This window comes from Electrophorus electricus, chromosome 10 (genome assembly GCF_041902795.1).
Source record: "Electrophorus electricus isolate QZ-2024a chromosome 10, ASM4190279v1, whole genome shotgun sequence".
In the NCBI taxonomy this organism is placed as follows: Eukaryota; Metazoa; Chordata; class Actinopteri; order Gymnotiformes; family Gymnotidae; genus Electrophorus; species Electrophorus electricus.
The window spans coordinates 20,446,007-20,458,276 of NC_137506.1; the positions used below are offsets into that span (position 1 = coordinate 20,446,007).

The 12,270-nt window shown below is 42.6% G+C and overlaps 1 protein-coding gene across 10 annotated transcripts in view; it reads left to right on the forward strand.

Annotated features, from left to right (window-relative positions):
• The window catches only part of unc79 (unc-79 homolog, NALCN channel complex subunit), a 36,138-nt gene that overhangs the window by 13,445 nt on the left and 10,423 nt on the right, over positions 1–12,270 (forward strand). For 7 of the 10 annotated variants that reach the window (XM_081721637.1, XM_027011616.3, XM_081721636.1 and 4 more), the window contains exons 17-32: positions 1,824–1,964; positions 2,471–2,686; positions 2,825–3,052; positions 3,222–3,372; positions 3,526–3,605; positions 3,686–3,834; positions 4,094–4,251; positions 5,690–5,871; positions 6,054–6,255; positions 6,819–6,998; positions 7,529–7,597; positions 9,565–9,866; positions 10,042–10,224; positions 10,926–11,091; positions 11,201–11,350; positions 11,473–12,270. The exon at positions 11,473–12,270 is cut by the window's right edge and continues 474 nt beyond it. In XM_081721637.1, the coding sequence (XP_081577763.1) occupies positions 1,824–1,964; positions 2,471–2,686; positions 2,825–3,052; positions 3,222–3,372; positions 3,526–3,605; positions 3,686–3,834; positions 4,094–4,251; positions 5,690–5,871; positions 6,054–6,255; positions 6,819–6,998; positions 7,529–7,597; positions 9,565–9,866; positions 10,042–10,224; positions 10,926–11,091; positions 11,201–11,350; positions 11,473–12,270 (3,355 nt within the window). The remainder of the gene's footprint in view (positions 1–1,823; positions 1,965–2,470; positions 2,687–2,824; positions 3,053–3,221; positions 3,373–3,525; positions 3,606–3,685; positions 3,835–4,093; positions 4,252–5,689; positions 5,872–6,053; positions 6,256–6,818; positions 6,999–7,528; positions 7,598–9,564; positions 9,867–10,041; positions 10,225–10,925; positions 11,092–11,200; positions 11,351–11,472) is intronic. The other 3 variants (XM_027011617.3, XM_027011622.3, XM_027011619.3) reach the window with 2 other exon arrangements.

Genomic DNA, 12,270 nt, shown 5'->3' on the forward strand with positions numbered 1-12,270 from the left:
TTCCAATTCTTGGTAGAAAAGAATACATAAGAATGAGAGATACTGCCATTATTAATAAAGCTTTATCATACCTTTATATATAACTGCAATATATTTACCAATTGGAGTGTAAAAGGTGGAAATTCCTTCCAAGAGGTAGTCATAATAAATATAACTGCGGTGTGTCAGAAAGCGGTTCACCCAACTTCCTATAGGGAACAATAAATACTGGTCCTAAGAGTCTAGGAAGAATGTTAATTAAATGTTAACTTGAAATTGAAGTGGGGGCAGGCTAAAGAGTGCTAATTTCATTAGCATTTTAATTGTAGCTTGCACGTCTTTGAAATATCTTATTTCTTGTTGTAACTGGACTCCCGCCTGTTCCATACTGACAACAACAGAGCAGGAATGATAATGCGGACAGTGTATGTAAGTGTAAATGTTTTTAAAGACTCTTTTTATTTCAACTCAAGACTGCTTACTTACCTATTGCAGGAATTCTGGAAATGGAAAGATGATTGTAATTGTCTTACATTGTTCAGGGTAGTCCGCTGACTATTTGGTTTCAAAGATTATACTTACCTGTTTCATGCAAAGGTGATGAGTCAAAACATTTCTGCACAGTGTTGAGGGGATTTGTAGTCTTTGGTTCACGTTATAGGGTCATGTAATTTCTCATGTTGAAGGGGGAAGACAAATTCCTGGTTAATGGCTCTATATGTTTGTATATTTATTTTAACAATGAAATTTTGTATGATTGGATAATGTTTTAAATGTTTTAAAAGATTTTATCTACGATAATGTAAGAGAGATATTAGGAACGTAATCATTTAAGTTACCTGTAAATTGTCCGGTCCAAGGGGCGAAGAGCATATATAGGGATATACAAGGTATAGACAGAGGCAATCCGGGGTGGCTGGTACATGCTTGGTTATTCTGCTATCATTGGAATGCACATTGAGTTACATTTATTTTGAATTTAATTTTCTTTTCATTGGGTGAATTGATTTACTTTATTATCTAGTTTCCTTTGAATTTTCTTTTGTCTGTCTATGGCATGCTGCCCCCGTCGCTGGACTTTTGGGAAAAATGAGTCCCCTTCATTTGCACCATAACCACCTGTATCTGCCTATCCTGTTACACTTGTGAATAGCTTAATTTCTCTTGTTGTAAATATTTTTGTGTTTATTTCCCGTCTTTTGCAATGGCAAGCCATTACATTTTACAATAACATTATGAATACTTGCACAAATACTAATTCCCATAATCACTCAGCTGTTCACAGTCACACCTGTACCTCCCCTAACCATACTATATATGTATGTATGTATGTATGTATGTGTGTGTCTCACCCCACATATATATATATGTGTGTGTGTGTGTACGTGTGTGTGTGTGTCTATTTCTGGCAGGATTACGGATAAGAGCACAGGCAATGCTGAGTATGTATCTGGGTCAATGGTATCGTGAGACAAACCCAGTGAGAGCTGTTAACTCCCAGTTAGGAACCAAGTCTTTGATGTCACATGTTCAGGCACTGGCTCAACTCCACATGCTTTAATCCTATGATGTGCAATAAGGCTAATTTTGTGGGCCATATTTAACCCTGTCATTTACTACATTTACATTTGCAGTAGATTTAATTTTGCACATTTTTGACATCTTGGATTCGGACTGTGGTATTGATGCTTCTTCAGTATCATAGATTTAAAGGGGAGTGCAGACTGACACTTCAGATTTATAAGCAGCCCATTTGTGAATATATATGAATCTGTCGCTTGCCCTGTGCCCTACAGGTAAAATGTTATTGTGAAAAATATATTTCTGGCTCTCTCTGTGTGCAGGTGCTGTCACAGCTGGACATTGTTGTACCACTACAGCTCTTGATTGGCATGTTTTCAGATGGTGTGAACTCTTTGAAAGAACTGGCCAATCAGAGGAAAGCTCGAGCTGCCGACCTAACAGGAAATGCAGGGGCCAGAAGGGTAGGATTGGATGAACTTATATCAGATGGCTGGACCAACATGTGATTCTAATAAAGCACTGTGACAAAGTAATGTGGAGGTACTTAGACAGGGCTGGAAGGAGAAGGAGACAGAAGGGAGTCTCCTCAATTACTGGGTACAATTCTAAAGGGAGGCTGGTTGTCATGACAACAAGCTGAAGACTAAATATAGTTAAAGGGCTTGATTATTGGCAAGCAAGATAAAGTAATCTAACCAAACACTGAATGGAAGAGGATATAGTGGTCTGAGAATGAAATGTAGCCATTTGTTATGACATGAGATACAGACCATTTATTGTGTCAGATGTGTCATTCTCTGCATTTTCCAGACTTTCAGCTGAAGCAAATGGAGCATTTCCTCTGGATCTATTAGCTCTGTTCACTTTGAAATCATATAAACATCAGCAGTGATTAGAAAATCTGTTTGCATGCATACGTGCGTGCATACACATGTACGTGTTTGTGCATGAATGAATGTGCATGCAGGTGAGTGTAGTATCAGACCCTGGCAGAAGGGGGCAGCACAACACTCTGAGTCCATTTCCCAGTCCGTTCCGGAGCCCCTTCCGCAGCCCTCTCCGTTGCAGCCCTTTTAAGAACCTGGGTCATGCCACGGGCAACTGTGCTCTAGACCTGGACTGTGATGATGATGACATGAACCTGGGCTGCTTCATCCTCATGTTTGACCTCATCCTCAAGCAGGTGACCTGCCCAAAAGAACAAGCTACAAATGTATTTGACATTGCGCCAAATTACACTTGGATTGATAAAGCTGAAAGAAGAGCAAGGCTTTTAAAGGAGCGGACGTTTGCCTCTGCTCTCTCGCCTGTGTATGTGCAGATGGAGCTGCAGGATGATGGAGTGATGCTGGGATTGGAGGGCAGTCTGGGCAGGGACATTGTGGGCATCATTAACAGCGTGTTCCAGGCACCCTGGGGTGGCTCGCATACCTGCCAGAAGGATGAGAAGGCTCTGGAGTGCACCCTGTGCCAGTCCAGCATCCTCTGCTACCAGCTGGGCTGTGAGCTCCTACAGAGACTCACCCCTCCTGAGGAGATACGCCTGGTGGTGAGATACACAAATACACACACACAAACACACACACACACACACACAGACTTATGAACACAAATGAACATCGTGACAAAGGAAATCAATGATGCTCAAATATGTCATTGTATCCATCATTAACAAAGTTGTCCTGTTAAATAAAAACATAATTTTTGCTGTTTTTTAGCAGGAGCCTGTTGATAGTCTTGAGGAGAGTCTAGTGTTTCCCCAGTCTGAGCTGTGTCTCAAACCAGAGAGCATTACAGAGGAGGGTGACAATGCATCTGGCATTAGCCCAGACAACCCTGGCAACCAGAGTCATTCCCCAGTCAACCCACGTAGGCATCCATGGAATATTTTGTTATCCTGCCATGTCACCTTACTGACTGACTCATATAATTTGATTTTTAGAGTCATTCTGGCAAGGCCATGTTAATTCAATGGCATCTTTGCAAATTCATGTCCCTCACCATAGATTTTTCCTTCCACAGCTTTAAAGAATAATGCTGACAGGAAATTCTCCTACCAGCAGCTTCCTGCTTCACTCAGGCTTATCTACACCATACTACAGGTAAACATCACAGCCTTCAGCTCTGCACACTGGGTATGATGCAGTGGCAGAATTAAGGCAAACACTGCTCCTCACTTTAGGAAATAGCTAAGTTTGAGGAGCCGGATATCCTATTCAACATGCTGAACTGTCTGAAGATCCTGTGTCTTCATGGGGAATGTCTGTACCATGCCCGCAAAGACCACCCTCAGTTCCTGGCCTACATCCAGGAGAAGATGCTTATTCCCAGGTATGCATATATGTCTAGAGAGAGGAAAGTTAACCCTGTTCTTCACGTAAGGACATTTGTAGACTTACACGTGAGTTGTATATTTTTGGAACTACCCAAACAGCTTTGATAGAGTACAAAGGGGGGCAGCCTCCAGTTATTCTGTGTGTTTGTGTGTGTGTGTGTGTGTGTGTGTGTGTGTGTGTGTGTGTGTGTGTGTGTGTGTGTGTGTGTGTGTGTGTGTGTGTGTGTGTGATGCAATGTCTGCACTGGTGCCCAGTCTGTGGTCTATGCTGAAGTCTGAGTTCTGCCAGCTGGCCTCCCTAGCAGTGCCTCAGCTGCTCCACGCTCTCACGCTGTCCCACGGCGCTGACATATTTTGGAGGCTGGTTGACAGCAGTTTCAACAACAAAGACTGGAAGATTCGCTTTGAAGCAGGTCAGAACCATTTATGAATGTTTCATTCTTATGTGTAACATTGAATAATATTTTTCTCATTCTGACTGACAAGAAGAAGAAAATCAGCGATTTGTATCTTCATTTGTATTTGTGCCATACAGTGTGACCCAGTTACAATGAATCCTGAATGTGTTTGTTGTATGCTTCCTGCAGAGCTGTGCTTAGCTGTGGCCTCTTTGCACATACAGACCGCCCTGCTAAGGTTGTGTGCATGCATGTGTGTGCATGTGTGTGTGCCAGTGCATATGCCTGCAAATTCTCTTTTTGTTGCCATGGTAACTAGTCTAGTTTCTACAAGCATTGAGGAATTGTGGGATTAAAAGAGCCTTTTATAATGATTGGCAGAGAGGAGGTGTGACCTTATCAGAGAAGTGACAGAATAGCCACTAATGCAGAAACACGCTGCAGAAGGAGAACTGGCTGTACATGAAGACATTGCTTTAATGACATTGAATTCAAACACATATACACAGTATAGGTTGTGCACTATATGCTGTGACTACAGTCCTTAATTTGATCCTCAAAGCACTTATGTTGGTCCAATGTTTCATTCCACCCAATCAGAGACAGGAAATTGAATTAAAGGCTTGGATTATGGCGGTTATATCATGGCGGTCAGTTGGAGGAGGTGTGTTACACCTTGGACACATATCAACCTTTTTGTGGACAGATTTGGGGTACTGATGTGGGTGTATTCTGTATGAATGACTGTGTAACTGTGATGTCATGGTGCAGTTATGATAGTTATAATAGTTAAGATGCTGCATATAGTTGCAGTGTAATGTCAAAGTACACCAGAGAGCAGTTCATATTTTCATGTCAAATGATTTTGGACAAAACTATGTTCACTTATCATGCTAGAAAAGTGCCTGTGATTTATCAAAGCACTTGCTGAACAATATAGAGAAACTTTGTTTACACTGGAAAGATTTGTGGTGCATGTTAGTGTGTATTTCCATAGTTCTGCATTGCATAATGTGTTTTGTGTTGTGCATTCCAATGCAATCATTTTCTAACCAGGCCAATGGAAAACTCCCACTTCATAACATGGTGTACATTAGCTCAGTCAGCAATAAACAATGTGTACTGTTGCCTTTGAGTCAAAAAGCATTGCTTTGCATTACAAACATCTATGAGCATAGAGAGGTATTAGGTGGAAGAGCTCTGGTTGACTGTTTTCAAAGCCATTTGTCATTCACTGTTGTTCATATAGTGCCCTCTGCTGATGTCTTAGTTTACACATGACTCAAACTAACTATTAAGTAATTAATCACTGGCTTCTTCTTTATTTACTCTTTAGAACAATTGGCATGCTTTTTATTTTCCACTGTAATTATGCTGATATATTAAACTTAAAACTGGTCATATTGACCTTTTAGTGAGCTAGTAACTGAACTAGAGGTGAATGTGTGTACAGTCGAGCGAGTTGCAGTGCTGTGCCGCTTTTTGGACATCGGCTCGGTCACTAAGAGCCACCTGCTGAAGTACTCACTGGCCCATGCCTTCTGCTGCTTCCTGGCCAGTGTGGAGGATGTCAACCCTGCTGTGGCCACCAGGGCCAGGCTACTACTGGACACCATTAAACGACCCTCACTACAGGTACCCACAGATACAGTAATAACTGTGACCATAGCCATAATAGGAATTGTCAACAATTTAGCACATCAATGTACAATAATAAGAGTACGATAAGGATATTTATAGAACTGATGTCAAACAGTGTCTTTGGGTGTTGGTGTATGTGTGTGTTTGGGTGTGGGTGTGTGTGTGTTTTTCACCAGGGCCTGTGTCTTTGTATGGACTTCCACTTTGACACGGTGGTAAGAGACCGGCCCACCATCCTGAGCAAACTGCTCCTGTTGCACTCTCTGAGACATGACATCCCTGCACTGAGCTGGGAATTCTTTGTGAACCGCTTCGAGACTCTGTCCCTGGAGGCTCAGCTGCACCTGGACTGCAACAAGGAATTCCCTTTTCCTACCAGTACGCATGTGACTCTGACTGTGTGTGTTTGTGTTTGAGGTCCGCAGCCTCAGTGCTCTGGCTCATTCCTAGGGATGCATTGCAGATCGTGCAGGTCATTAAACACTATCGCTACATTGACCTTTGCAGTACTGATATCAGCAGAAGTATGCAAATCAGCCCTGTAATAAGTCAGACGGCTTTTTCTTTTTACTATGCACTATGAGCATTCTAACCCAACATCAGACATTCCACATGAGAGTTTGTTTGATGTTTTGATTAATCATAACATTCACATAACCTAAAAATCCTAAATAATTTTGGTCAAAGTACTGCAGGCCTATCTTTAATCATATCACATCAAGTGTTCAACATTGCATTATAATATATCACAAAGCATGTCGCAATTGCAGTATGCAGTAATGCAAACACAATAATATTCCTGAGCACATTGTTCAAGCCTTTTGTACATACAAATCTTTACTTTCGTTTACATACTGTATCCTGTGTGCAGTGAAATACATTTGTAATGCAGTTAGTCTCTGTGTACTGCTGTTACTATTTTTCCTCTTTTCTGACTAAAGCCATTACAGCGGTGAGGACTAATACAGCCAACCTCAGTGATGCAGCTATGTGGAAGATCCGAAGGGCACGCTTTGCACGAAATCGACAGAAGAGTGTGCGTTCACTCAGAGACAGCGTGAAGGGCACATCCGAATCCAAACGTGCCTTCTCTCTCCCTGAGACACTCTGCAACAAACTGCGTGAGTCACCTCAGTTATCTGCTTCTCCCCTTACCTGTCTGTCTGTTTCTGTCACCCCTTTGTGCATCACCTGCCTGCTGTCTGTCTCTCTTCTCCCTCACCAGTGTGCTAGAACATGTTAATGATGTATTAACATCGAGTAACTTTGCACACTTCAATGCCATAGCTGCTGCACAAAACACTGTCCAGACATGAAACTCAAAATAAGTGGTACAAATGAGTCTTGTATTAAGTATATTTTAAAGCTAGAAATAAGCTATAAGTACTGTTTTTCGATCAGTTCTTCAATATCTCTGCATTTTATTTGCGTGACAGCAGTTTGCTCCCAATAATTTCTTGAAAATAGCAATGCAAAAAATGTTTACTTTTTAAAGACTTTTTGCTAACACTATATCCCGTCAAAATAGACAAATTCTGAGGTGAATGTTTACATTTTTGCTGGAATAGGGACTGAATGTTGTGGAAGCTCAGATGTGTGTTTGTGCTCGTCCTTACATGCCCTAATTGTGTTTCCATGTGTGATTTCATAGCTCTAAGGCTTACAAGACAAGAGCAGTCTGCACCCACGCTCAGAGATATGCTAGAGAAAGTACTACCAGGTAAATGAGACCAGTTTGACATGAAATAGTGGCCTTAATCAGTAGATTCATGTTTAAATTCTTCCTGAATATCCTCCTAAGCAGTGAAAAGTACATTGCACAGTTATTGTATCCAAAATGAAAATATTCATAATAACACTGCATTTATAAAGGCGGTTTTTTGTTGTCATTTTCCATGAACCATTTGTTATTTTAAAGGTTTAAAGAGTTGTAGGCTTATCACAGAATTCTGAATTAAAGGTGCATTAGTCAAGAAACAACACCTCTATAGGTTAAGTAGGTGAACATAACACTGGAATGAATTTTACTCTTTGTATCTGCCTTCCATTCTTGCCCATGAACACAAAACACACCTCTAAGATCTATGGTGTCCAGCGGAGTTCAACTGCACTCTTCTAGGTTTACTAAAGTTGTCATGACTTCACTTTTGAGTGATGATTTAAACTGTGTATTAATACTTTGTTATTTAACAAATTATTTGCAAAAGTGAACCACATGATAACTATTTCAGGATGTGAATCCTTGTATGCAGAAGCCTATATAAATGATAAGTGAACCATATGGTAACTGTATCGGGGGGGATGCTTGTATGCAGAAGCCTATATAAATGATAAGTGAACTATATGGTAACTGTATCGGGGAGGAATGCTTGTATGCAGAAGCCTATATAAATGATAAGTGAACTATATGGTAACTGTATTGGGGAGGAATGCTTGTATGCAGAAGCCTATATAAATGATAAGTGAACCATATGGTAACTGTATCGGGGAGGAATGCTTGTATGCAGAAGCCTATATAAATGATAAACATGAGAGGAGGGCTATAGCTCTGCTCTCTCCTGGTAAAGAACTGATTTATTCTACTTGGCAAATTAAGAAGACGTACCATTACATTTTTTTCAGAGAGATATGTTTAATCATGCTACACAAGTACTCCACATATATTTAGTTGTATACGAGTGGCATTTGGCCAGATTGGGCTAAAGTGTGTCTGAGGACCATGATGTCTGTGCACTGTGGTATCTGGGGACCGTGATATTTTGAGGGTATCTGGACATTGTAGTATCTGAGAAGTGTGATAGTGTTAGCTAGCTTTTTATCCTGATACGTGGCGTTGCCCACTACAACGTTTACCTTCATGACAGTGAAATTATAAGCCTAAAACACATCACAATTCAGCACATAATGATTTGCTGCTGTGAGAACAGTCAAGTGTTTTCATTGTCCAATATTTCTTTGTAATGAGCTTCCATGTGTTAGCTAGTTAACATTGCTAAATGCCAGAGTTTGATGCATCTATAAGATTTTTCTGATTTATTTGTTATGTACAGTCTGTCACTCAAACATTTCAACACAATATACAGATTGTGTTTACATACCTGTCTATAATGAATGTATTCATTATGCATCCATCTTCATCTGCTTCACATGTAATCATTCTTTCCATTTTGGAAAGAATACCTCCAGTCTTTATTCTTTTTTCTTGTTTTATATATTTTTTGGCAGTACAACATGTTATTTTGTCCACAGTACAAGTATCTGGCAGTGCAGGGTGCTTACCAGATTCTGCCATGTTTTGTTAGAGATAGGGTGGGGTAACAGGGCACTGAGGCATGTTTCATAACGTGACTGACCGGAGGTCAGTGTAAACACAAAACAAGATTCCTTCCAAGAACAGTTTTTCATTTTAAGTTTTTCTCAATTTTTATTATGTTCTATATATTTCACATTTTTTTTGAATTAGTAAGGACGGGGTTGAAGTCAACTAATGCACCTTTAGAGCTTCAGACATTTACAATGACAGTGATCGACAGTGAGCAAGTGGGCTATTTCTTCACCAAAGTCACCTCAACAACTAGATGAGATTCGCATTCTCTAAATCATCTAAATATCTTGATTCAAGTTCCTCTCATAAAGCACTCCAATCAGTTGCTGAATCCATGAACCAGAACGTCCTCTTCTGTGCAGCCCACCAGCCGGGGCAGAGCTCTCCTCCAGAGGATGATTCAGTCATCAAGGATCTTCTCCCAGAGGATGCCGGCATAGACCACCAGACAGTCCACGCCCTCATCATGGTGCTGATGAAGTTCATGGCGAAGGACAAGAGCAGTGCTGAGGCTGACATCGGCAGTGCCAAAGCATTCAATACGGTGAAAAGGCACCTCTATGTCCTGCTGGGCTATGACCAGCAGATGGGCTGCTTCATGATCGCCCCTCAGAAAATGCGCTCCTCCACCTGCTTCAATGCATTCATCGCTGGCATTGCACAGGTGAGCACAGTAACACGGCACTCACCTTTCACGTTAGCAAAAGGCTGATGCCCAACAGAAGATGAACGGGTCACTCTGCAATCCAAATCACCTATCGATCAGCAAACCTGAGCATTCTTCACATCAGCGAGTTGATATCAAACGTAGACGTGTTTCTACTCTATGCCTGTGTCAGGTGATGGACTACAACATCAGTCTGGGGAAGCAGTTGCTGCCCCTGGTGGTGCAGGTACTGAAGTACAGCACATGCCCTCAGCTCCGACCCAACTTCCAGGAAGCGCCACGCTGTTCCTTATGGGCACTGAGGCCACACATCAGACAAATGTGGCTCAAGGCCTTACTTGTTATTCTCTACAAGGTACTTGGGGTTCCATTTTGGGAATGTCTCACTGATTTATGTTACAAGAGAAAACAGCATGATTTTTAGTCATATATTAATCATTGTGAAGATTTCTTCCCTGATTGTCCTGAAATATGCTGGTTTTCTTAGCCAGAGGCTAAAATAAAAGAGGCTTTTCAGTTTGAAGTTAAGATCCCCCAAGTGGCGGAATTCAGACTGACTGAGCAGCACATTAATTCTGTGCTATGGGAACATTCACTCCTCGTTATAGAGAACTGTACCTCCAAGAAATTATAATAAAGTGTGACTTTTGCAGAAGCTGATGTGCTGACACTGAATATGAATAGCTGTAGATATTTTAAACCAGTGTTTTCCAACCCAGTCCTTAAGGACCCCCAGATGATCCATATTTTGCTGTGTCTCAGCTTCCAGCATACCTGAGCCCTGCAATCAAGAACACTGAATCCTTGTTTAGATGAGCAAGAATCTGGGAGAGAGCAAAAATGTAGACCATTTGAAAATGTTATTTTAAAACACTGCTTGACGTCTGCAGGTTTTGTAGTACAAAGGCTTAAAACATATTTTGCTTCTTGCACATATTATAAACAGGCAGGATTTCTGAAAGAGATAGCTTGGAGAACATGATAGCACATGTCCCAACAGCTGAGCCAGTAACACTCCTTTGGTTGCATGACCCCCTTAACATCTGTTTTCTGCAGTACCCATACAGGGACATGGATATGAGTAAAGAGGTTGTTCTGCACCTGATCCACATCACCATCAACACCCTGAACGCGCAGTACCACAGCTGCAGACCCCACATCTCAGCGGGACCGCTCTACAGCGACAACTCTAACGTCAGCCGCTACAGCGAGAAAGAGAAGGGTAGATTATTATTAATAGTGGGAGCATGACTGAGCCAAAATATTTTCAGATACTGAGCTTTGATTTGGTTTGACCTTGTCAATATCTGCTTGCACGGCTTGCTTTGAAGAGGAGGACAGTGTGTTTGACGAATCAGACATACACGACACTCCGACAGGAGCGAGCAACAAGGAATCGCAGACCTTCTTTGCTCGTCTTAAGAGGATCGGGGGCAGCAAGTCTGTCAAGTATCAGCCAGTGGAGCTCAATGCTCAGAGGAGTAAGAGTCTGCTTGGTTTGGTCCCTTTAAAATGGAAGTGTCTGCTTGGTCTGAACCCTTTAAAATGTGAAGGCGTGGGTCTGGGAACACACTGTGAAGATGTCCATTCTCGCCCCCTGCAGGTGAAATTGAGTTGGCGGAGTACCGGGAGGCAGGCCCCCTGCAGGACAGCCTGCTGGCCCCGGCACGGGATGAGGGTGGTAGCAAGAAGAAGCGTTTGCAGGCTATGCACAAGCAGAAGTCCCTTGACATCTCCAATGCTGACTCCATCCTTTTCAGCCTGGATGAGCATCGCCGCAAGTCATGCATCGACCGCTGTGACCTGCATGGGCCGCCACCCCCGCCCCCCTCATCCTCCTGCTCCACAGCGAGGCAGTCACGGCGGGCAGAGCGCCGCAGCAAAGCCTCCTTTGATGGCTCATCAGGCGCTGATGGACCAGGTTCTAATATGCCTATTGATGGCATCAGGCCCGTTATTCCTGAGGTCCGACTGAGCTGCATGGAGACGTTCGAAGACAAATCCTCAGGGCTGGACTCGCCTCTGGCGGTTTTGAAGCCTCCTCATGGCAAGGAAGATGGCGACCTGATTGATCTATCTTCCGACTGCACTTCCATACCAGAAAAGCGCTCCATTCTCTCGCTGTCTGACAGCGACTCACTGGTCTTTGAGCCTCTCCCGCCACTGCGCATTGTCGAGAGTGATGAGGACTTGTTTGAGGCACTTTCGAAGCCACTGACTGGGATGCAGAGCAAATCCGAGCATCCGTCACCCACATCTGCCAGCACTGTCATGCGTCTGTCCCCGGTTGTCCAAGTCAGTGTGCAAGACTGCTCCAGGGAGAGGACGAGCAGATCCAGCAGCTCAGCTAAGGGGAGCCCTGCACAGGCCACAGAGCACAGGTCTCCCTCTATGACCCCCA